The 25,717-nt window shown below is 41.2% G+C and overlaps 3 protein-coding genes across 6 annotated transcripts in view; 1 reads left to right on the top strand and 2 right to left on the bottom strand.

Annotated features, from left to right (window-relative positions):
• Positions 1-9,876: 9,876 nt before the first annotated feature.
• odad1 (outer dynein arm docking complex subunit 1) lies at positions 9,877-20,289 on the bottom strand. 2 transcript variants are annotated; one of them, XM_055917490.1, is made up of 15 exons: positions 20,205-20,289; positions 17,338-17,419; positions 17,132-17,231; positions 16,834-17,023; positions 16,614-16,739; positions 16,324-16,437; positions 16,173-16,240; positions 15,797-15,984; positions 15,427-15,561; positions 15,230-15,312; positions 14,039-14,207; positions 13,038-13,201; positions 12,760-12,863; positions 12,587-12,677; positions 9,877-12,356 (listed from the first exon to the last, which is right to left on the bottom strand). In XM_055917490.1, exons 2-15 carry the CDS (start codon positions 17,402-17,404, stop codon positions 12,264-12,266), a joined length of 1,692 nt encoding a protein of 563 aa, XP_055773465.1. In that variant the 5' UTR covers positions 17,405-17,419; positions 20,205-20,289; the 3' UTR covers positions 9,877-12,263. The 2 variants fall into 2 exon arrangements, with proteins under 2 accessions (XP_055773465.1, XP_055773464.1); XM_055917489.1 differs by lacking the exon at positions 20,205-20,289 and adding an exon at positions 17,782-18,269.
• LOC129851154 (protein FAM72A-like) lies at positions 18,367-23,345 on the bottom strand. The gene is made up of 4 exons (XM_055917491.1): positions 22,501-23,345; positions 22,145-22,222; positions 21,539-21,663; positions 18,367-20,471 (listed from the first exon to the last, which is right to left on the bottom strand). The coding sequence occupies exons 1-4, from the start codon at positions 22,644-22,646 to the stop codon at positions 20,377-20,379; spliced, it is 444 nt and encodes a 147-aa protein (XP_055773466.1). The 5' UTR covers positions 22,647-23,345; the 3' UTR covers positions 18,367-20,376.
• Positions 23,346-24,435: 1,090 nt separating this feature from the next.
• LOC129851149 (SLIT-ROBO Rho GTPase-activating protein 2-like) overlaps positions 24,436-25,717 on the top strand; it is a 178,622-nt gene continuing 177,340 nt past the window's right edge. For all 3 annotated transcript variants that reach the window (XM_055917479.1, XM_055917478.1, XM_055917477.1), the window contains exon 1: positions 24,436-24,517. The gene's annotated coding sequence lies outside the window, so the exon portion shown is untranslated. The remainder of the gene's footprint in view (positions 24,518-25,717) is intronic.

The following is a 25,717-nucleotide window of genomic DNA, read 5'->3' as shown; positions in this document are numbered from 1 at the left end:
CAAATATTGCACAATCCAGGTGTGCAAAGCTCTTATACACTTACCCAAGAAGACATATAGCTGTAATCGATGCCCAAGGTGTTCCTAACATGTATTGACTCAGGGAGCTGAATACTTATGTAACAAATATATTTTAGTTTAACTTTTTGATTATTATCATTTTTTAATATAATTTTTCTTCCACTTTAACATTACATGTTTTATAGATTGTTGACAAAAATTACAATTAAATACATTTTAATCCCACTTTGTAACACAATAAAATAGTTTTGCAAGGCACTGAATGTTACATGTTGTTTATTAGTATCATGGTATTAAGAACAGTTTTAATTATTTTTACTATTATGAATTTGTCCCCCTCTAAAATGGTAGGGTGGGCACCAAATATGATAGAAAGCAATACTTAATTTCTCAGATCACGCCTGTTTCCTCTCTCCAGGGTCATTTAAGGTGAGCCCAGCACTTCTGTTCCATTTCTCACTCATCTCACTGGGAGTGGCTACACATGGCATCACAGGCCCAGAGCCATCCCACTGAACATGCTTAACTGCCCACAAAAAGTGGGGGATTATTAACATTGTGTTGTAACAGCTCGTGTCAAAGTCTGGGTATTTTCATTTGCTTCTCTTCAGGTACACACAATATATTTGAGAGATGGCCCTCCTTTAATTGGAATCTAATACGATAGATAGCGAATTCTTCAAATTTGATAACAAAGAGTTTTTCTGCACCTGCGACTAATAAACTTTGATTTGGTGGTCCAAAATGGGGAGTATTTTTGTTCCGAAAGATTAATGTGCTTGAACATCCCTCTTTTGTATTAGGCTGAAACAACCTTTAAAAGAATATAGTAACAGTAACAAGAGCGACAATTTATGAGATTATTTGGATTTTTGCTGACACTACTACATCTTTCATATCCATAGCTTGGATATTCCTACTCTCAGGTATAAATTATAGGGACTCATGCATGTGCACTCTTGATATTAACTATATCAAACAATTGTTAAATGAAGGCCCAGCCTTTATTTTTAGGGCACTCACAAGAGTAAAATAGCCTGGCTGGCTGGTTCACCAGCATACAAAAGCTTAATTTGATTTAGCCTCAGAGTGCTCATTCAGTCATAAATCCCACGTTTGACAAAAATGTAATTATGACTGGTGTCAAGCAGCTATAATTACATGGAGAGATCAACGGGCTGTGTCAGAGTGATGCTGGGTTATCTCAGTCCATTGGGGTTTGTGTCTGGGAACAAATATAAGAGGACAAATATTGTGTCCAACATAAATAAATTACATAGTAATTAACTGGTAAATACTAACACTAATAGTTCAATCAAATACTTCCCAATATTTCTTGATCATCAATGCACTGATAAATATGAATGTTTTTTTTAATCAATTGAAGATAGCACAGGAAATGCATTCAATGAAGGCTGACATAGTTCCAGTGCTCCTTTCATTTTAGAAATGAAGACCATGTGGAGACCACAGAGCACTGAAACAGACATCTGCAATCTAACGATCCCACTCTGTGTGTATTTAGTAATTTATTAGAATCTCCATTAGCTGTTGCCAAGGCAGCAGCTACTCTTCCTGGGGGTCCAGAGATAAAACATTATCAAACAAAACAGTGTGCATTATACACATTTACATTGCTCCTTCATTACATTACAATATTATAATACTACATTACATTACTAAGAATAATGTGTGTGTGTACAGTAGAGTGTGTGTTTTAGAAAGTGTGTGTTAGAGTGTCTCTTCACAGTAGTAGTCCGGATCCAGAAAAGAAGCAGTCTAACTGCCTAATAAAAGCAGTCAGTCCCTGCAATCAGAGAGGGGGAGTGTTTGAGTGTTTGTGAGATCATTTCCTGTCATTTTTCTCTCTCTTTTGTATGCCTACCACCTCAACTTGTTTCCATAGATACTGGACCTCTTCCAGAAATGTCCTCCTGCTGGTCCCTGTAGGCTACTAGAGGTAGAGGTTCACTTAAAAAGAAGGAATTCAAGCAGAGACTGAAGAGAGAGTGAGAGCAACACCTGTATGCTGTTTACTGTTGTGAGAGCTGTCATCATTTTAGGTTTGCAGGAGAAGGTCTCATAATCATGGGCAGTATTCCATTTCATACTCTGACACAGTGAGGGTATTTTCTTCACAGTTGCTACTCAACTTGGAAAGCTATAATGGAACATTATTTATGAACTGATGCAGTGCCACAGATAATCTTTATAACCGTCTGGACCAGAGAGCATACAGTCTTTGTGCTCAAGAAGTTGATCTTTAGTTTTAGAATGAGAGGCAAAAGTGAGTGGTTTGGCCAACAAGGATCCCCTCCACCACAACCTTCTTCAGATTTTCACAAAACATATGAATAAACACAAAGAGGAGTTGCTCGCAATCACACCTGAAAAACAGGAAGACAAAAGGCTGTAACCTGATCCATGGAATGTCGGTGCTTGAGGGGAGAGCAGGGGTGGGGACATCAAAGAGCAGAGGTCAGGATTAGGAGGGGGAATGGCCCCCATAATTGGAAGAATTGACGGGGGCTAACTGGGCTCTATTCTTCTGAACAGCGGTGTCCCGTACACTCTGAATGGCTTTCTAGGGATCCCAGGCAAATCCAATAGAGAATCAGGACAACATATAAATTAACTTCTATACTGTGACAGAGTGTACAGAACCTCTGAATAATTCCGAGACAGTGGATGTGCCAGCGGGGACCCCTCAGTCTCTGCTATCAGTGGCAACAGTGGTGTTGGTCATACACAGTTCCATGAATACATGCAATAATCATCACTGATCAAGGAGGGGGAAATGGCAGCGGAGCACTGAGCAGCAGCTACGTAGGCAGTGGAATGGGCACAGGCCAGCAGCTAAAAATCATGCACATGCGCAGAAATCTCTGTATCTTTAGCAACGGCAAATCGGGTTTCCAGAAAATCCGGAACCACTGCCAGTCCAATAATGAAAAGACCTATGATTGCTACCTTCACCAACGTTATTTGTCTTGCATGATGTATTCTCGGATTCCTTTAAAGAAAAATGTCAAAATTGTTCAATTTCATTTTGAGCATCTCCAGCACCAGCCCAATATCAACATATGTGAAAATGGCGCTTTTCTGTGTTTTGTAGTAAAAAAGATAGAGAAAGATAAGTGTTTCCAATGACCTCATCAACCAATTAGTATACAATGAATAGGCAATTAGTAAGCAATGCCTACTCATAATTGGATAAAATCACATGATGCACACCAATGATGTCATTGGAAATGCTTATCTTCCTCTATCTTTTTTCCCACAAAACATAGAAACGTGCCACTTTCACATATACTGATCTTGGGGTGGTGCTGGAGATAGTGAATATGAAGTTGATTTTGTTTTTTTTCATTTCCCTTTAAGCCTGTAAACATACAAAAACTCATGGCTGGATACCTCCTGGAATGTGTCCCTTTGGCCCTTACATGGAGGTGTCCTGGTTATTTAAAAGGTGTCAGGTACATTGAAGCATGTAATCGATTTAATCTCTCGTTTTGTCAAATTAGCATTAAAGGAGAGAGGAACGAAATGACAAGTACAGGTACTGCGTGGACCAGTTTGCAGAATGGATGCCGCCTTTTATTTTGGCTATTACTAAAATAGTTGTGATGAGACAGAAAAGGTAAATGAGAGAGAGGCAAAAGTACTGGATGGAAGAGCAAGGAGAGAAACAAAACATACTTCAACCCAATAGGCCTACCTGCTGAGCGCTATTTTAAAAACCTGATAGTACTCTATTCTTGGTGTTTTGTCACGCTCCCCAAGTGCAAAAGTCTGTGGCAGGTAGAAGGAGTAACCTATACATAGATAAAGTGAGATTTATTACAGAGATTGTGGTAGAGGAAAAGGTTAATGGCTAAAGTAAGGAGAACTGGGAATGACTCCATGTGCCCTGTGTTTGTACAACACCACCTTATTCCATCTCAAGCTCCACCCACACCCCTGCCTTGCAAGGAAAGTGGAAATTTCCACTAATTCAGAGTTGCTCCCAAGCACTCCTCCCTTTAGCTTTCGCGCCTTCACTCTACCTGCACTTTACTGAGGCCTATTGGTCTGTGTAATCCCTGCCCAGAGACATTTCATTGGTGGACCACCTCACCTCCCTTTTCCTCAGAACCTACAACTACATTCATAAAAATTACCTTGAGGGTTCTTTTGTAAAGCTTAAAAAAATAAAAAAAATAAACCATAATTTGTTTGCTCTCAAATGTATTTTTCACTTTTTCTCAGAACAGATTTCTGAGAAATTTGCAAAATGCAAATAACTCTCCCATTTGTTCTCTCAATCAGGATAATGTTGAACTATGAATCAGTGGCTACTGGCTCAATAATGGTGACCAATGGTGACCAATAAGTATGACCAATGGTGAGGCACTGGGATCCCAGAACAGATGGTTCATTCGCATTTCCTTCTCCAGAAGATCAGATTTTAACATCCCCTATTACCATGTCTAGATTGAAATGTGTCGACTCGTCTAAGTTAGACTAGCTTTTGATGTAATAGGTAAATTGTGACTGTTGTTAACTCAGACATGATCTTCCTTTTAGTCACAGCCATTACAGTTTAAATGTGGGGTGACTTACTGGCTAGAGCTTTATCTAGGTTTTATTAGGCTACTTCCTCATCACCAAGGTAGGGAGAGACTGACATTCTGTTTATTCTAAAACGTTGGTGGTGCTGTAGTTTCGGAGACATTGTAGATAAGCAAACATAGAAGGGGAAATGATGGTGTACTACAGAGTAATATGCATGTGTTAATGTTAGGCCACACTGACCTCAGCCCTATTATGAAGCACCAACAAAGAACCATCTGCACAGCAAGCAGAGAGCAGAGAAGAGGAGGGACACAGAGGATAGGGTGGGGGAGGGACCGATGGGAGATGAGAGGAGAGGGCACGAAGAAATTATAGAGGAAGGAGCAGGGCTGGCCGAGAGATAGGGAGGCTCAAGTGGAATAAAAGGACCCATGCAAGGAGGAATAAGAGAATACACGTTTGGATCTGTAATAACTGGGAATACGGACCCTTCATACAAAGCAGTGGTCTCCAGTGCACATGGTGAAATAAACAAGTTGGGGCTCAGGGGAATTACATGGCTCCTCAGACACACAAAATGGAGACCCCCTTAGCAGCCTGTGAAATGGAGGGCAGCTGTAATCATTCATGAGGAAACTTCCTGTACACGACAGAATGAAGTGAACTGAAACTCAGAAGGCTGATCAAGACTAATGTTTAACCTAACCCAGGGCTTTATCTGTTTCCAGTTGACTCTGTCATTTCAACATTTCACCATTTACCACAAACTGAGGGGTTTTAAGTCTACCAGAGCACACAAGTATTTAATGAATGAATGTATGCCCTCTCATAGGCCGATGGAACACCACTATAAAAGAGACCATATGAACATTGCTTGCTTTTTCATTTAGAACATGTACTACTGAAAAGTGATGACTATCATGACTTTAGTGTACTCAGAACAGTGGCATTGATAATGATATAATGTATAATCACATTACCGGACACCTGTGTCAATCACAAAGTCGGTCACAAATGAGCCACAGGTAAACGAGCTAGATTGCTTAGCAGCTGCTACCCGGCAGCCTTTCTTTCTTGTGACCTGTGACCTGTGCAGCTGTAAGCTAGTGCTGCCGCTCAGTGGTAGACTGCCTGTATGTGCTTCTTAGTCTATGAAGGGTGGAACAAGGATAGATAGCGGTAATCGCAAAATCCCCCCCAAAATACAGAAAGCCTGGAAAACTGACCCTTCAGTTTGAGGATAAAACTTTAAACAGAACATTAATAAAATGGTATCTGAAGACACAGTGCTTGTGGACAACATTCAATCAACTATTTGAAAATAAACACTGCAACCTGATTGGTCAGAGAGAGTGACTGCTCCAGAACTCTTGGTCGGCTGGTTGTCTGGCAACACATACTGGTAGGTGAATTGGAGGGGGAGAGGGGAGGGCTCTGGGCTCTTAAGGGGGAGGTAGCATTCTGGAGCAGCAGGCAGACTAGGGAAATACCTGGCACAATGCCCAAATAAACAAACTGAGAAGGAAAGAGAGAGCGATGGAAAAGGGAAAAGGCTGAGAGTCTTTTAAGGTACTGGTGGAGAGTGCAGATCACAGAGTTGTTGTAAATAAATGGTCTCTCAATCTTTGTTTTTTTTGTGAAGGGAGATGGTTTATCTGAGCAATAAAAAGCCATTGTACTCTCTTGTTGTTAACATGCGATACAAACACTGAATCCTACCAGGTGAGATGAAAAGATGTTGTAGCATACACTTAGCTAAATGTATTTGGAAAGTAAAGACAAATTGCATGCAAGTATTATGTAAAGAAATTAAGTGCCATTTTGACTAGACCTATTGTGACAAGAGAACCAAACGAGTAGAAAACAGGACATTGACTGTAACAGATAATATGGAACATTGACTGTAACAGACGATAAGGAACATTGACTGTAACAGACGATAAGGGACATTGACTGTAACAGACGATAAGGAACATTGACTGTTACAGACGATAAGGGACATTGACTGTAACAGACGATAAGGGACATTGACTGTAACAGACGATAAGGGAATAGAAGGTGAGATAGAAAAGTAACAAATGAACAGGATACAAGCCAGTTTGGAAAGCTTAGATTAGAGAGAGAAAGAGAGGGATAAATAGTGTGTGTGTGAATAGATGTGGGTCTGGTGAGTGTATAAATGTTTCTCAGAAAGTCCCAACTAGCTGCTTTATGTCTTATCTGAGACTAATCGCAATCTTTGATGTGAACTAAAATAACCAAAAAAAGTATGAAGGGTAAGAAGAATAGCTTAAACCAGAGGAGACGACAAAAAAAGTTAGTGGGGCAGAAGGTAGAGAAGTAAATGGAAAGAGCATGAGAGGAATACCACAAGGTAAATAGGGAAGGGGAAAATGGTGAAAAGAGAAGAGGAAGAGTAGGGAGTGTGGTGGTGACCTGCTGGTAGGTAGGGCGTAGAGAGTGTGGTGGTGACCTGCTGGTAGGTAGGGCGTAGAGAGTGTGGTGGTGACCTGCTGGTAGGTAGGGCGTAGAGTGTGGTGGTGACCTGCTGGTAGGTAGGGCGTAGAGAGTGTGGTGGTGACCTGCTGGTAGGTAGGGCGTAGAGTGTGGTGGTGGCCTGCTGGTAGGTAGGGCGTAGAGAGTGTGGTGGTGACCTGCTGGTAGGTAGGGCGTAGAGAGTGCGGTGGTGACCTGCTGGTAGGTAGGGCGTAGAGAGTGTGGTGGTGACCTGCTGGTAGGTAGGGCGTAGAGAGTGTGGTGGTGACCTGCTGGTAGGTAGGGCGTAGAGAGTGTGGTGGTGACCTGCTGGTAGGTAGGGCGTAGAGAGTGCGGTGGTGACCTGCTGGTAGGTAGGGCGTAGAGAGTGTGGTGGTGACCTGCTGGTAGGTAGGGCGTAGAGAGTGCGGTGGTGACCTGCTGGTAGGTAGGGCGTAGAGAGTGTGGTGGTGGCCTGCTGGTAGGTAGGGCGTAGAGAGTGTGGTGGTGGCCTGCTGGTAGGTAGGGCGTAGAGAGTGTGGTGGTGACCTGCTGGTAGGTAGGGCGTAGAGAGTGTGGTGGTGACCTGCTGGTAGGTAGGGCGTAGAGAGTGTGGTGGTGACCTGCTGGTAGGTAGGGCGTAGAGAGTGTGGTGGTGACCTGCTGGTAGGTAGGGCGTAGAGAGTGTGGTGGTGACCTGCTGGTAGGTAGGGTGTAGAGAGTGTGGTGGTGACCTGCTGGTAGGTAGGGCGTAGAGAGTGTGGTGGTGACCTGCTGGTAGGTAGGGCGTAGAGAGTGCGCTGTTGGTCTGCTGGTAGGTAGGGCGTAGAGAGTGTGGTGGTGACCTGCTGGTAGGTAGGGCGTAGAGAGTAGGAAGTGGGCCTTGGGACTGGGCCAGGGACTGGCTGGTGCAGGTGGTATCCCAGGGCAATCAGAGGGGTATACTACAAAGCAGGATCAATGAGTTAGCCAGCTAACTTGCTTAAATATTTTGAAAAAACATTCTGTTTTTAAAAGATAACCTTGAAATAGGAATGGTCTAATTGACCCAACAACCAAAAACACGTATCCAAATTTAGCTTTCTTGTTGAACTAGAAAATCAATAGTTATTTGTAGATGTTTATCAGAGTTAGCTGCCTCATTCATTAATCCTGCTTTGTAGGATACCCCTCTGGAGCATGTCAGGAGGAGGAAATTAGGTTCCGTTGTGATTAAAGGGAAGGTTTCTATGGCAATGAAGCGAGCCATTCGCACAGAGAATTTAGTTTGGAGTGGAGGGGGCTCAGTAAGAGTTGGATTTCAAAGCAAACAACCGCCTCCATCTCATCTCTCTTGCCCTCCCTTTTTTTTTTCATAGCTCCTCTTTTAACTTTGATAATCTGTTTTCATAGTCACACAGTGGAGCTTCAGAGTGGATTATTTTGTGCAAACCAAGTCATAAATGCTAATTGTGTAACAGTCTCTCTTCCTTACACAGTGCTGTCCAATCTCTCCATATGGAATCATGCACATGCAACCACACTTAATCCAGTGATAGATATACAGTAGCAGTCAAAAGTTTGGACACAGCTACTCATTCAAGGGTTTTTCTTTATTTGTACTATTTTCTACATTGTAGAATAATAGTGAATACATCAAAATTATGAAATAACATCAAAATTATGAAATAACACATATGGAATCATGTAGTAACCAAAAAAGTGTTAAACCAAAATATATTTTATATTTGAGATTCTTCAAAGCAGCCACCCTTTGCCTTGACGACAGCTTTGCACACTCTTGGCATTCTCTCAACCAGCTTCATGAGGTAGTCATCTGGAATGCATTTCAATTAACAGGTGTCCCTTGTTAAACGTTAACATGTGGAATTTCTTTCCTTCTTAATGTGTTTAAGCCAATCAATTGTGTTGTAAGGTGGTATATATAAGATATCCCTATGTGGTAAAAGACTAAGTGCATATTATGGCAAAAGCAGCTCAAATAAGCAAGGAGAAATGACAGTCCATCATTACTTTAAGACATGAAGGTCAGTCAATGCAGAACATTTCAAGAACTTTGAATGTTTCTTCAAGTGCAGTCGCAAAAACCATCAATCTCTATGATGAAACTGGCTAACATGAGGATCAACACAGAAAAGGTAGACACAGAGTTACCTCTGCTGCAGAGGATATGTTCATTAGAGTTACCAGCCTCAGTTTTCAACCCAAATAAATGTTTCATAGAGTTAAAGTAACAGAGACATCTCAACATCAACTGTTTAGACGAATCAGGCCTTCATGGTCGAATTGCTGCACAGAAACCAATAATAAGAAGAGACTTGCTTGGATCAAGAAACACAAGCAATGAAAATTAGATCGGTGGAAATCTGTCCTTTGGTCTGATGAGTCCAAATTTGAGATTTATGGTTCCAACCGCCATGTCTTTGTGAGACGCAGAGTAGGTGAACGGATGATCTCCGCATGTGTGGTTCTGACCGTGAAGCATGGAGGAGGTGTGATGGTGCTTTGCTGGAGACACTGTTTGTGATTTATTTAGAATTCAAGGCATACTTAACCAGCATGGCTACCATAGCATTCTGTAGCGATACGCCATCCCATCTGGTTTGCTCTTAGTGGGACTATCATTTGTTTTTCAACAGAACAATGACCCAAAACACACCCCCAGGCTGTGTAAGGGCTATTTGACCAAGAAGAGTGAAGGAAAAGCAGCCAACAAGTGCTCAGCATATGTGGGAACTCCTTCAAGACTGCTGGAAAAGCATTCCTCATAAATCTGGTTGAGAGAATGCCAAGTGTGCAAAGCTGTCAATTAAGGCAAAGGGTGGATACTTTGAAGAATCAATTTTTTTATTTGTTTAACACTTTCTTGTTATTTCATAGTTTTGAGGTCTTCACTATTATTCTACAATGTAGAAAATAGTACGAATAAAGAAAAACCCTGAATGAGTAGGTGTGTCTACAGTTTGACTGGTACTGTATATGTCAGATCTGTCTCTATGTAAAACTTCTGTACATTGACTTAACATGTCTCCTCCCCATTCACTTATACAAGGATGTCCCTAAAAGTAGAAAGATGCATATAACATGCTGACCACACTGTTCGCGTTGCAAAATAAATGTAGTTACATGTTAATTAATTATTGCACCCACACTGCTCGCGAGAGTCTGTGTAGCCAGGCGCTAAAATAGAACTCGGTTCTATTTGTGAGGCTTGACGTGCTGCATGTCCCACCTGTCTCATTTCCTCATTGGTTTTTAGGAACATGTACCCACATGGGTGATTGACAGATGAACTGAGGTCCACACTCCAGTCCAGTTGGTAGTGGTAATGCACCTTAAAGTTGGTTGCCAACCGCCATATAAAGTCCAAAGAAAAAGAAGAGCCTGAAAGAGGAAAGATTACTAAAAACTAACTCGTTTTACCCTTTTACCTGTGGATTAATTGTCGTAGTAGAGGACCTTGTGCATTTCAGTTAAAATAATAAGCCAATGTTTATATCCCAGGACAAATTAGCTAGCAACAGCAAGCTAGCTAGCTAAATTGCCATGAATGTCTAATGCTTTTCAACCTGTCCCCAAATTAATATAGTTGGTTCAGAGTTCGTTTTGATATTTCAACCTGCTTGTCCTGATCGCATCTGGTGTGGGTGAACAAAATCAGCATGCGTGCGATGGCGGACGCATGCAAGCGGTCTGGTCAGCATGGAGCGGCAGGGTAGCCTAGTGGTTAGAGCGTTGGACTAGTAACCGAAAGGTTGCAAGTTCGAATCCCCGAGCTGACAAGGTACAAATCTGTCATTCTGCCCCTGAACAAGGCAGTTAACCCACTTTTCTTAGGCCGTCATTGAAAATAAGAATTTGTTCTTAACTGACATGCCTAGTTAAATAAAAAAATAATTAAAAAAAATGTAAGTCATGTGTAATCCATGTGAGACCATTCCATGGAGACCTTTCAAAGCCAGCCTAACTAAAGTAACATCTTTGTTGACTCTTGATTATGTTGGATAACCTCAGACAAAAAGTTTCTTAAAATAAATCTATTCATTTCCTAATTGTCCTATTGTATGGAATAAGTGGCTGCAGAGACTACATGGTGTTTAAATATAAAGATTAAAACAAAGTGTTTGGAATTTTATCTTTGGATCACAGGAAAATGTTATATACAGTTCCTAATCTATTTGAAAAAGGGAGAAAACATATCCTGCAAATATTGATGATCAAACTTGTAGATATGAAAACGGTTAAACAAGTTTCAATGATTGGAAAAGCAGTGCCCCCTTGTGTTCAGTTGGAGAACTTCAGCCTCTGAGAGCAGGGCAGCAGGGGATGTATTGAGACCAGACTTGAATAATCAAAGCCAGATGGCATATGACACATCAAAAGACCAGCTGGCTGCCAGACTGAGAGAAGTCTTTATATCTCCTAACCTAATTAGTTCAAGCTAAACAAATCACACTTATATTGTAACAGACCATAATGATGCAGCATCATATTATTAAAAAGGAGATATAGAAGTACAAGTAATACTATCTACCATATATTAAATCAGAACTAAAATGGTGACATTTGGTCATTTGATCATGGTTGAAATTCAGGTGATAACACTAGAAAACAAAATCTGCTATTCTTCCTAGGATGAGGTCCATCATCGGGTGGGGGTGGCTAGAAAGGTCACATCTAGATGGGATATAGCTTTTATGAAATTGACATCAAAAGTTGATTTATTTTTTGGCTAATCCTAATCCTAACCCTTATCCTAACCGTAACCTAATTCTTCTAACCTGTTACATTAATTCTCCTAAACTCCTGCATTAATTCTCCTAAACTCCTGCATTAATTCTCCTAAACTCCTGCATGAATTATCCTAAACTGCTACATGAATTATCCTAAACTGCTACATGAATTATCCTAAACTGCTACATGAATTATCCTAAACTGCTACATGAATTATCCTAAACTGCTACATGAATTATCCTAAACTGCTACATGAATTATCCTAAACTGCTACATGAATTATCCTAAACTCCTACATTAATTCTCCTAAATTGCTACATGAATTATCCTAAACTGCTACATTAGTTCTCCTAACCGTAACCTAATTCTCCTAACCTGCTACATTAATTCTCCTAAACGGCTGCGTACATTTTGACCAAGCTGTATCTCTTCTAGACAAAACCATCTGGATATATCTGTCTCCTTGTGTGCTGCTCCTCTCAGGCCTCTAGGGAGCGCGGATGGCTGTTGGACGGAACACTCATCTTTCTCCTTGCTCCTGCGTGACGCACTGATCCCTCCTTTAGCAGGACCTGTGTAAAATGTACATATAACAGGCACATAGGAGAAAGCATTGATGTTGAAAGTACAGAGCATTACGTCATAATGGTTTCAACTTCACTGACAGCCTTATTAGTTATGTAGGTGATCAAGAAAAAATTAAGAAAATATTTCGCCGCAAAAATATCCTATAGTACAAGGATATTTAAAGGAAGTCTGTGTGTTAAGATGTAAGTGAATGTGAATATTTGTCATAGCTCACCCCTTTCATGATTCTCTGGCGTAGTTCTCCCTGGGAGAGAGGCCGCTCTTCCTCATCAGTGAGAGGAGAATCCTCTGTGTCATAGTCATCCCTGAGGAGCACAATCATACACACCAGGTAAGACACAGCCACACAGGTTAAATAAGCTCAAATCATAACACAAAAGTACCAACCCAGTGACAGGAGGCAGTATGATGATATTTTGTCTGGGAACCTCAGGGTTCTGACCTAGTAGAAATCGGGCAAGGTCTTTTGGGTCATACTCCTTATCGAGATCCTGTGAGAAACAGAGAGAGGGATACATGCATGGTACAGTCTGTGATATGCGTGCACATACAGATGGATAGTAGACTGATCCCAGATCTGTTTGTGCCATCTTGCCAATAGATCTGGGACCAGGCTAGACTGATATGGGCCAATAGGAGTGATTCTGGGTGTGCATGTTAGCTACCCTGGAGTTGAGGAAGGCCTGCATGGTGAGCAGCTGGTTGGTCCTCTGCTCCACCAGACCCAGGTAGGTCATGATGTTGTTCTCCCGGATGCCAGAGGACGAGCCAAGCAAGTCCTCCACCACTGAGCGATCACAGTCCATCTTATGGAACACACTGTTCACTCCTACCCCATCACAAACAGTCAGGCAAACATAGAACATTATGACTTCAGTATAGGCCAATTTTTCGTTTCATCATACAGTGAGTATACCAAACACTCGGAACATCTTCCTAATATTGAGAACAGCCTCGATTAGTCAGGGGCATGGACTGTACAAGGTGTCAAAAGCATTCCACCGGGATGCTGGCCCATGTTGACTCCAATGCTTCCCACAGTTGTGTCAAGTTGGCTTGATGTCCTTTGGGTGGTGGACCATTCTTGATACACACAGGAAACTGTTGAGCGTGAAAAACCAAGCAGCATTGTAGTTCTTGACACAAACCGGCGTACCTGGCACCTACTACCATACCCCGTTCAAAGGCACCTAAATATTTTGCCCATTCACCCTCTGAATGGCACACATACACAAGCCATGTCTCAATTGTCTCATGACTTAAAAATACTTTTTTTTTTTTTACCTGTCTGCTCCCCTTCATCTACACTGATTGAAGTGGATTTAACAAGTGACATCAATAAGGGAACATAGCTTTCACCTGGTCAGTCTATGTCATGGAAAGAGCAGATGTTCTTAATGTTTTGTACACTCAGTGTAAATCTAACATGTCACAGTACATGTGATGTATGAAAGTAAGTATGTTTAGCTCTGTACGTGTGTGTGTGTTTGTGTGAGCGAGCAAGCGAGAGAGAGACAAAGAGAGTGACAGGAGAAAGAGACAGACACAGAGAGAGAGAGAGACACACAGAGAAAGACACGGAGAAAGAGACAAAGAGAGAGACCGAGAAGGAAAGAGAAAGAGAGAGAGACAGAGAGAACGAGAGAGAAAGAGAGGTTTAGAGTACCTGTCTTTATCTGGTCCAGGATCTTGCTCACAGCGATGGCCAGGACTTCATTCTCGTGTGCCTGAGACTCTGTGTGTCTCTGTTGCTGATCAATGTCTCTCAACAAAGCATGGTGCTCCTGCTTCTGCTGCTGCCCCGTCACATTAAACTGCTCCATCTCCCTCTGGGTCTGACACACAAACGTTAGTGAAGTGTGGATCAGCTGGTTTTTCACCCGCTCCCGTCCGTAATTGCTAATAGCCCATCCGCAACCGCCCGACTATATGTGATAAAGTGAAAAGCCTTTTTAGATAGGCCTATGTACCTGCTTATAATTTCAGACATTTTGGTAGGCTATTTGATATTCAACTTGTCTATAACAAGATACTGTACATCCCACTGGACACAGATGTCAATTCAACATCTTTTGACGTTGGTCCAACGTAATTTCAGTGAGATGACGTAGAAACAACATTGATTCAACCAGTGTGTGCCCAGTGCGATGCAGCTTCTCTTCTGTCATTATTTGTTTCCCTGGAAGACTAAATAAACCCTTGCTAGCAGGAATAATGTCACAAATCAATAGAATGAATGCTTCTATCTAGTTGACATGGGTAATGTCTGTTTTTCTCTTTCCTCTCTGCTTCTCTCGCGCAGCAAAGACGTTTTGGGACCGGCAATGCTATCATCCTCTCCATCTCTTCACCAAATATTTCCCAAACATTACATAACTTTTCTGTCCCTCCCTGTTATTTATTTTCAACTCTCCATTTCGCAGCTTCTCTCTTATTGAATTCAACTCTGACGTTGTCCTTTTTGCCTCAGTGGATTGATATGAACTTTTTCTGCCCAAGTTCTCGAAAGCATTTGGTGATTGCCGTGTATTTGTGGCGCTACAGTTAGGCCCTGAAGCTTAGGCTACGCACGAACACCAGATCAAAATGATGAAAGAAAAACCTCAATGTAGCCTATAGATATGAATTGTACAAGAATGATAAATTAATACATTTTTTATGCATTGTTTTGTCTTTATTCAACCCGCCCGCCACCCATCCACACAATATTTTATGACCCTAAACCCACCTGCCCTGCAGATATAACTGCGGTGCCTGCAGGTTGAGTCAACCCGCGCATCACTAAAGCAAGTGTGCACACAATCAGAATACATGGAGGACTGAACTGTGCATTCAAGGTAAGCAACCTCATACTGACCTGGTTAATTTGGTCCCTCAAAGCTTCAGCCTCGTTGTTTTGCTCATTCACATAGTTGAAGAGGGCAAAGTTCTGATCCTCGACTACACAGCAATAGAACCACAAGAGGAGCATTAACACATATCAACGGCACACAGAGGTAATAACAGACAGAGTTTGCATTGTATTAATATGTGTGTGTGAAGGTCAGGACTGACCTTGGATGAACCTGGTGACCAGCATGTCCAGGTCTTCCTCTCCTGTGATATTCTGGATCCCGTGGAAGACTTCCTCCAGTGTGTCCACTGACTCCTCCCCAGAGTCCATCCTCCTCTGTTCCTTCAACTCTGACGCTGAAACACACAGCCATCATCATACTCATCACCCTCCTCCTCCTCATCACCATTATCTTCATCATCTGTCGTAACATCTTTTTCATCATTATCCTCACTTTCATTCTAGTATTTTTCTATCACTCTTAAGTCACATATCACTCCCCAAGTCACATGTATGTTATAGCAAACTCCAATATGAAACATCACAAGCATGCGTGCGTCACTGTGTGTGTGTTCTAACGCTCAGTCATACCATGCCTGCGGCCCAGTTCTTGCCCCTCATCCTGGCCACTCCTCTCACTGCACTTGGTGGTCATGAACTCTTTGAGGCGGCGTTCGTGTGCGATCACCCTCTCCAGCTCCTTCATTTCAGCGCTGTACTGAGACAGGTCCTTTACTGCCTTCTCCCTCATCATGATCATCTTAGACTGGGCCTCCACCCTGGCACAGAGAGACAGATGGAGCCATAGATATTTACCATATGAAACCTAAGTGCATGTGCAAACCCATAGATAAACGCACACTCACAAACTGGTTACAACAAATACAGTAGCCTCCACTTAAAATATGTAAGTAAGGATTCTTACACACATTAAGCAGGCCAGACACATTCAACTCTCATATCTCACCTGACATCATATGCAGCAGTGGAGAGGCTGACCATATCTCCGATGTCTTTCCGGATCTCCTGCAGCTCCTAGAACAGGAAGCAGGGTTTAACAGGAGTCATGTGACCTCTCTCTGTCCCTGGATTTGATTGGTCTCAGTGTGACCCCTGACCTTGTCCAGTCTGCGGTGGAGCTGCTGGAACCGGACCCGCTCCACACGCAGAGTCTCCAGGTCCTCTCTCAGGTGGCTGTTTTTAGTCAGCTGCTCGTTGAAGCGAATGAGGGCCTGCAACAGTAATAGTAGACAGGTCTAAGCGATGTGAAAATAATAACAGAGAACGGATCATTGACAGTGTTTGACAATATTAGGCAGCAGGCTGTACTACAGTACTGTGTGGTACTGGGTTTAACAGTGCTATCCAATTCTGTGTTGGCCTGAGTTTGACAAGACATGCTACTCACTCTATCCAGTTTGTTCTCCAGGGTGCGTGACGCCTTCTGAGTTTGTCGGGACTGGGACTTTTGGCTGAGAGTAGCAGTGACCTCGCCTCTCCTCAGCTCTGTCAGCTTTCTCTCCATGCTGGAGATCTGGCCCCAGCACATAGACATGGCATCTTCAGCTCACTAAGAGGGTGAAGGTTCTGTGTGTGTGTGGCTGTGCGTGTGTGTGAACCTCCTGTACCTCCTGCTCCAGCTCTGCCTGACTCTGCCTCTCCCTCTCCACCTCGTCCCCCACCTCGTCCCTCTGTTCCAGCATGGAGCGCAGGGTCTGGGCATCCTCACTGTCCCGCTGCCGCTGGGATAGGCTCTCAGACACACAGAGACTACGCTGTAGCTCCTCCCGTTCCTTCTCAAGCTTCTCTATCTCATGCCTACATATTACACATACAAAAAACAGAAACGCTGAGCATACACATTCATACATTGTATTTCACACACAGACACTGTGAAGGTGATGTGTGGTGTACCGGTGGACTCACCGCTGTCTGCGTATGTGATCTTGAGACTGGATGCTGTAGGCCAGCCGGTCTCCCCCCATGATCCGGAACTGTCTTTGCAGTTTTCCCATCTCCGTTTCCGCTGGAGCACAGTACACCAAATGCAAATGTTGACATTTCTGAGAACAAGTTAGTTGGTGAAATAATTAGCTAACTCTTATGCTGGTCATACAAAACACATACTATACCTATTCCATCAATATCCATGTCACTGCCGTCAGAGTGGACACTGGTGGCTGATCTTCCTCGAGGCATGGTTTAAATTGTACTCTGGGAACAGTAAACAATTAGCTAGACAAATCAGTGGTTGCACTTTGTTTGCGGCACATCTATGTTATCCTAGCTACTTCAAACAATGATAAGGGCATTTTTCTATCCCTCCCGATTTACCATTTCACATGTGAAAAGGAAGCACTAAGGAATATGCAAAACATTTGCAGCTAGCTAGCGAACGTTAGATATCTAGTTTGCCAAAACAGTGGCACCACCACTTGAGCTTGGTAGCTAGCGAGACACTCAGCCCGGTTTAAAAATAGGTAATCTCTGACTTAATTACAGCTTCCAAAAAAGTAAAAAAGTATGTCAAATGTTGTAAGCTAATTGACTAATACACTACAGGGTGAGTCATTTACCTGCAGGAACTGAAAAAAAAATGTAGTTCGCGAAATTAGCCACTGATACCACTTTCAATGTCGACGCGTTTGTCTGCTCCCCTCTTTCTACAGAGTTGTTAGCAACCGTTTCTAGGAGGACATTATGACATGCCAACAAGCACAGAGGTCGGTAAAGGGACAGGGACCTGCTGACATTTTTTATACCACTGGAGATCGCTCTACACAAGTGGGAGAGTGATCATGCTTACTATTAGAGAACCACAAATTGTATAGAAAAGCTATTTATTTAGCTTTATTTTTATTTATAAAAACCTTTGGTATGACTTTAAATTATTCTGCTCTTTTTCAAAAGTCAGTCCTAGAGTACAGGGTTAAAAATGTGATGGGATTGGGGTACCCTAGACAGACACACAAACAGTGGTGTTTGCTGAGTGCAGATGGACTCTTACCATGGCTGTGCTGTATTGTATTTTGCAGGACAGGCAGCCCTGTGCTACTACTCGGCTATTACACATACACAGTTAGGAATATACTTTGCTTAAGTACATTAGCTGTGTTACCTGCATATTTTTGGTTACCAAAAAGTTCACAAAACACAATGGATATTTTGGAAAATGTGTATTATCAATACAATAAGCATAAAAAAAGGTCATGTTTCAAACGACCAATTCAGGATCAGTGGCATTTCAAAATATATTTTTTCAGCAGGGCAAATAACATCAGTATAAAGACAGCAATATGTTTGTTAATAAATAAATACAAATTGATAAATACAAATACACTACTTAAATGAATCATATTAAAGTCAGATAAAAATTGTTTAAAAAAAATCACTGTTTTGATAGTCGTTGAATATCTCCCAAATATGGTCTATGCCATAAGAAGCTCTCAGCTGATCACTAGCTACCTTCACGAAGGTAAAACAAAAACAAAACAAAAAAACCTATCAGCCTCCAAACATAAAACACTCAAATGCAAGAGAAATGTAAAATAGAAACAGAAAAAATATACAGCACACTACAAAATATTTATTTTGTAAATAAAAAAAACTATTGTAAACAAAATGAAAATAAGTGGTAAAAGATATTTGGTCTGTATGATTTTCATCATAATTGGCTATTAATTGTGTATATCATATCACAAGATGTAATAAACTTAGACAGAGCTTAGAACATAACTTAAATAAATAATTGCTACAAAGACAGGAATCTTAATTGGTGACTGCCATCTCAGGTATTTGGTGTGTAAGTCCATCTTTCATACTGTCAGTTATGACCACAAAACAAATACTTTTCAATTGGAGCTTCAACATATCCTTATTAATACAGGCATAGCTTGTCTGTTTGAACTGGGAGGTATATTAAATGCTAATTTAAGATATGTCACTCATTGTGACAGTACTTGCTGGGCATCGAAGCATCACAACAAAGCTGAAAGCTGAAACATTTACTTCCAGTGAGAGGGTAAGCGTGAACTACAATAACAGTGAGCCCACAGTTCTTCACAAAATCAGATCCAAGGCCATTAGAATACAAGTCTAGAACGTTCTCTGAAGCAAACGCTTCTGCAGCAATGGAAAGGTCAGCTCTATACACAAGTGACTCATATACTCAGATACACAGATCTATATACTCATTCATTGTGCTCTTTCAAGCACACAACAGTTCAGCGTTCAATCATACAGGGTTAGGATATCTGCTCGGAATATAAGTTACATTTTCTTTCACTGTTTTTGTTGCAATGTTTTTACTATATCAACAATGTAAGAGTGAGTGGACATTGAATTTCCTTTCATGATCATGTATTTTCTTTCCAGCTCCTTTACCATATGTGTAATTGGGCCTACTCTATTTTCATTGAGTACCCTCTATTCCATCACTGAGCCTCTATTCCATTCTAGAACCAAACATGTGCCTATACTTTATGTACTAGTACCATCTGTTGGTGACACTGGCCCTCCTTATGAAAGACCAACGCAAGATAAACTGGCAAATACTTAAGGTCAACAATGTCAGTTTCTAAAACCTAAACGCAACATCCTTGTAATCGATTGTTCAAGCACAAACAAAGGACTGAAGAAAACCTAAAATACAGCATACAGCATACAAAGTTTAATCCAGCGTCCAATGGCAATAGGCTACCCAAAGGGTATAAAACAGCCATGCGAAATGTTAAGACATCCATCTGCCAGTGGAACAGAAAGCTAATGAGTTTGTTTGAGTGGGGATTCAGTGGTGAGTTTAAAGAGAGAAGGCAGTTCCGACAGTCCAGTTCTACCATTGATTCCCCCCACAGAGAGAGAGATAAGATTATTATATGTATATTTTTTTTAACCTTTATTTAACTAGGCAAGTCAGTTAAGAACAAATTCTTATTTTCAATGAAGGCCTAGAAACAGCAGGTTAACTGCCTTGTTCAGGGGCAGAACAAGAGATTTTTACCTTGTCAGCTCGAGGATTCGATCTTGCAACCTTTCGGTTACTTGTCCAACGCGTAACCGAAATGCGTGAATGCGTAGAATGCGTGGGGATTGTGTGCTTTTGGAAAGGGGGGGGTATGGTCACAGGGTAAGGCCTCTCTTCTGTTTCTCTTCCATCGGTCATCCATCTCTCTCTACCTGATGCACTCCTCCTCCGATGGGGTGTCTGATCCCTCGTTCTCGCTGTCCTCCAGCTCGGGAAGGTCTCCCCACAGCAATAGGTTCAAACCTGCAACAGAAGGCGCAGCGTTTGTGTGTGCAGGGACAGTTTAAGGAACAGTCTTTCCTCAATAACAAATTAGCTGAAGTAGAAACAGGCTGGCATTCATGCTTCGCACAATCTCTCCGAATAATTCAACTTCTGCGTTTCTATGAGTGCTAAGTCATGTGGTAGTGGAGATCAGAAGAGTCAACACATAATGCCACACATGTTGCAATGTGTTGTGTCAGTCAGTCAGTGTTGCTTAGCCTTAGGGGGTATCGGTATCTTGTCACAAACTGTGCATTTAGGGTAATTCTTCTTTACATGTATATTACTTTGACTAACTATGGTTTTAGGACAGTCCTCTCGGAATACAGTCTATTGTTCATCAATAGGTAAGAGGGGTAAATCCATTTGAATTCTGTCACTTTTTGACAGCATCCCTTTTGATAAAAAAAACAAACAACTTTACATATATGTTTGGCCATGGAAGAAGTGGTCATAAAGTGCCTTTTTGGACCTCAATAACAAAACCTTTCAGGAGATAAAGGTGCTCAAAGTTGACCCATTTTGCATACCCCACCATACCATGAGACATCCATGTCTTCATCACTGACAAATATAAATGGCTGAGTTTGCTATCATTTAAAAGCTTACAGTGTTGTCAAACTATTGAAAAACAACATTATATTATTATATACATTTTTTAAAGGTTTAACGTCAATTATCTAAAAATGCATTTGCATATGTTGTAGCTTAGAGCCTATTTCACATAATCTTTGGCTTATGTGTTGTGCCTGCCATCGGAGGAAACACAGCATGCTCTATTTTCCAGAAATTATAAAAATAGTTGGACAACCATGTTTGTCAGCTTTTAAATTATATCCATCTCAACCGTCTATCTTTTGGGTCAACTTTGAGCACCTTTATATCTCTTGAATGTTTGGCACTCAGGTCCAAAAAGTCACTTTATGAGCAATTCTACAATGGGCAACTATGTATGGAAGGTTTTGTTCAAATCAAAAGGGGTTCTGTCAAAAAGTGATTACATTCAAATGGATTTACCCAGAGGTCCGTGAGCTTGGAGTTCTAACCTGTAGCATCCAATCTGTTAAGGGTGGACACAGCATCACTGTTAAACATCCAGAAATGGCCATTGTTACAGGACAGCAGGCAGGGCTTACATGGGGCTACCACGTGATACCCCACAAAATTACCACTGGAGAGGGGGGTCGAGAGAGAAAGGGGAAGTAAAGAGTGAGAGGGAAATAGATAGAGAAAAGGGAGAGGGAGAAAGAGAGATATGGAGGGAGGGAAAGATACATTTTTTAAAAAATGTCAGCGTTTTATAGCGAGCACCTGTGAAAGTGCTAACTATCAGTAGGTGTCTATTATCTGACCGATGTGTTTCTGTGTACAACAACGAAGCCCTGGGGATACAAAAGGGGCCTGACAAAAGCCTCACTGTACCCAACAAACTGCTGGATGAACAACTTTCCAACTGACGCACAACACTAGACATGGACATTTGCAGACATTGACATTTGCATTTTCTAAGGTAAATATTAATAAAGCAGCCACAACTATTGTCTGTCTAGTAATGCTATTGTGTAACCACAAAGCACATATATAATGAATGCAAACTGGTTAGTGTAATGTGAGCAGACAAATCTGTGTTTACAATAATGTTACATACATACCATTTCAGACAGGCGATGTCTCTCAGTTTGCATTTGCAGCTCTCTGTAGAGTAGCAGCTGGCCACAAAGTCAACACTTCTAGAAGAGGGGGTGGGGTTGTTATGGGGATTGTTAAAGAACAAAGGGGCACCATACCATTCTAGCCATAGAGGGAGATAATGGATAAGAACTTATCCATTATATTTCATATATCTCACAGTATCACAAACACTCAACATATGAAGTTGTGAACCCCTCCAAAAAACAGACAGTGACGAGAGATCCTCATAGAAACCATAACCGTCATTAGCTCATTTGTCACAACTCATTCCACACATTCAGTGATCATTTCATAACATAGTGATTGTATTGCTTACCTGTTGGGCGGTATGTCAGTAGAGAACAGCTCAATTTCTGTGTCTGCGAGAAGCACTGCCTTCATTCCTCTTGTGCAGAGTAGACTCTCACAGTATATACAATTCACTTGAGTGACACATTTGTTTTTGAAGTTGGAGGTAGACATGCTCTTTAAATACTGTTCTTCTAGCTTTCGAATCCCAATGTCCAGAGGAAATGTGCGTCAGAACAGATCAATCAATGTAGCAATGGTAGCTGATCTGACGCTAATGTTATTTAAAACGCTATTTAGCTAGCTAACTATTCACTATTATTGTTACTAAATAGCTAGCTAGTTCGTTGACTAGCTATCAACAGTTAGCTGGAAGTTAGCAGCAGGTGAATTATAAAAGAGAAGCCACAAATTCGACGTTTCCACGTCTAATGTTATATTGGAGGTTTAGCTAGATAGTTATCGATCCTTGTTGATAGCGAGTAATGTGGTTGATAGCAATCTACAGTCTACTTGTCAAAACAGAGCCACAAGCTAACGTCACGAGAGTGACCATAATAACACAGCATCATCAGATGTTCAGAATAGCTCTTGCCATTTTCAATGTATCTTCAACCTGCTCTTCAACGAAACAATTTCCCAGATTCTTTGTTCAGTAACTAACGTTAATTCGTTGCGGTCACAGATTCAGTACAAAGTAATAGCCAGCTAGCTTCGCTGTTGTGTTTATTGTTTACAACTTCCTGGTAGCTACCGATACTTCCTGAATTTAAAAAAAAAACAGCACTATGTCGAATTTCGATTGGCTCTCGAGGACAAAAAATATATACCATTGGGTAATATAATCGCACAACTACAAAGCTGATTGGGTACAAATATATCAAGACCGTGGCTAAGTAATAATGAGGGGATTCAATTAATCTGGCCCGTGTGTTGCACCGTGTGAAAGTTTGCAATGGTTTCGGAAGCGGGCGGCCTCCCGGGCGTGAGCCAGGTGCACCGTTCAAAGCCCAATGCGAAATCGGCTCAAAACAAAAGCGACGTAATTAAGCACGTGGATTAATTAGTAGGATTCTGTGTTTCACATGCAAAATTGATTGCTTTTGATAAAAAACGCTTTATCTGCCAATGAAAACGGAATATTCAAACATATAGTGTATGGGAAATATGACGCGTTGCCCCGCGGCTCAGCATAATCGAATTCACAACTATCAGCCATTCAATGGCGAAGGGTTTGGCTTTGTCCCTTTACATTTGTATTTCTAATCAAATAAGAGAGTTGCACCTAAATAATTTGCACAATATGTACCCCTCAAACACAATGGTCTCAAGGTTTACAGACATTGTTTACAGACAAGTGTACCTTCTGCAATGATGGACCTGAAACGCTGACTATTTTATAGTTGTTTGTACACTATTAGTTTTTGGAGCGATATGGAAGAGTACATACTGAGTAAAACTGGTCACTCTGTTGATATTAAATGTTATAACATTTTTAGACAGTACTCTGAACACTTTGAAATGGGTAACTAATGTCATGATTTTGGTTGGTAAATTGTATATATCCACAAAACCAAATATTTTAAATTAAGTGTTTGTTTTAATACCCTTTATGTTGTTAATTGAGTCTCTGAAATGACTAAATAATAAGAAAAGCTTGTCTACAGTCCAATATTATAATAATTATATTCTGAATAAGTGTCATTGTCTTATTCTCTTATGCTGTCATAACACATTTTTCAGTTTTTGTTTTATTTGTCTTTCATGTTCTTGTCAATTCTTGAACTCAATGACGTCGGTTTATTTTATTCCCCCCCCCCAAAAAACTCAGCATAACTGACTCCGCTCCTTGATTGTCGATTTGAAGGATTTTATGCCAATCCTAATCAATTCAACCAATCGAAAGATAGAAAACTCTCCTCTTGTTCCATGAAAATAGGCGGGGTTATTTTGTAGAATTTGTGAGAAAAACACGCCAAAACGCTTCATATGGGACGGAAATGAAATAGGAAAGTTCGTATTTGTCATCGAAATCGACATAAGAGGTAAAATGTGGTGCATGCTTTAAGCAACTTGCATTGTAAAACATGTGCAATGCTGTATGTTTATTGCACACACACAGAAAAGTGTAACATTTTGCAACTCATACGTTTGGACAATAAATTCTAGTAGCTAACGTAAGTTAGCTAGCTAGGTAACGGTATCCCAAAGACTTGGCTAGCTCGTTAGCCTTACTCTAGTACCGAGATTTCCTATGGCTAAAAATGTCGAAATGCCTCATTCTAGACTGATCGCTAAGTTCACCATTCTGTAAACTTCACTTATCTACAGGGTGTCTGTAAAAAAGACTCATTCTTTATAGAAATTTACCTAGTTTTTATCCTACAATTCAATGTTGCAGCCCTCTAAAGGTGTTGTTTCTCATTTGCAAAGTTAGTTTAGTAAAACCGTTATAACTAATATGCCATTAAGCAGACGCTTTTATCCATAATTCATTGGTTGACATTGTAATATGCCTATGTTTTGCAAAGCCCCGTAATGACTATCATTCAGTTTAAACCAATGAGATAGGCCTGTTTTAGAACAGTAATGCGATTTATGTTAAACTAATTAACACTTAGTAACGGCTTTAGTCTGCTTATATACAAACCCTTAAAGAGATTCTCCCGTACCTTTTTATACTTTTTAGCCAGTAGTTCTGAAAATAGCACTCAGAGCCAAAAGTGGTCCCCGACAATGGCATACTATGTCACCTGTGCAGATATGTGCACCATGCCATTGGCCTCTCTCTTGCTCTGCTTTGTGTGGATCTTACTAGCTGTCACTCAAATGGCTAGTGGCTGAAGCTCATTGGCTGGAACTCGAATTGCTAGGGGGCTGACCAACGTGGGGGAAAGTGTAAGGAAAATTGCGCCACATATTCCAGAAAACAGACGCTTTCAAACTAGGGATTTTGTGCCAAAACATTACTTCTTCTCATAGATTATGCATGTATGAGCTATATATTGACACCCAGCCCAATATGGGAGTATTTCTTAAGCCTAACTAGTCACCAATATGTACATGTTAGTAAATTAGCAGATGCTCTCATCCAGAGCGATTTACTGTAGTACTAATGAGTGCATACATTTGTTGTACTTTTTCATACTGGTCCCCCATGGGAATCGAACCCACAACCCTGGCATTTTAAACGCCATGCTCTACCAACTGAGCCCACAGGACATGTCTTTAATAAAGGTACCATG

Source organism: Salvelinus fontinalis, chromosome 3 (genome assembly GCF_029448725.1).
Source record: "Salvelinus fontinalis isolate EN_2023a chromosome 3, ASM2944872v1, whole genome shotgun sequence".
Classification (NCBI taxonomy): domain Eukaryota; kingdom Metazoa; phylum Chordata; class Actinopteri; order Salmoniformes; family Salmonidae; genus Salvelinus; species Salvelinus fontinalis.
Note: the sequence above shows the minus strand (reverse complement) of the source record. Positions and strands in the feature narration are given on the sequence as shown.

Coding starts and splice junctions, on each gene's coding strand:
- odad1 (XM_055917490.1), bottom strand. CDS start 17,404: ATGCCTCGAGGAAGATCAGCCACCAGTGTCCACTCTGACGGCAGTGAC. Junction 17,232..17,337: donor CATGGATATTGATGGAATAG/GTATAGTATGTG, acceptor ACTGTGCTCCAG/CGGAAACGGAGATGGGAAAA. Junction 14,208..15,229: donor TGAGGGACCAAATTAACCAG/GTCAGTATGAGG, acceptor TTTGTGTGTCAG/ACCCAGAGGGAGATGGAGCA.
- LOC129851154 (XM_055917491.1), bottom strand. CDS start 22,646: ATGTCTACCTCCAACTTCAAAAACAAATGTGTCACTCAAGTGAATTGT. Junction 21,664..22,144: donor GACATCGCCTGTCTGAAATG/GTATGTATGTAA, acceptor CCCCCTCTCCAG/TGGTAATTTTGTGGGGTATC. Junction 20,472..21,538: donor TAACAGATTGGATGCTACAG/GTTAGAACTCCA, acceptor CTTCTGTTGCAG/GTTTGAACCTATTGCTGTGG.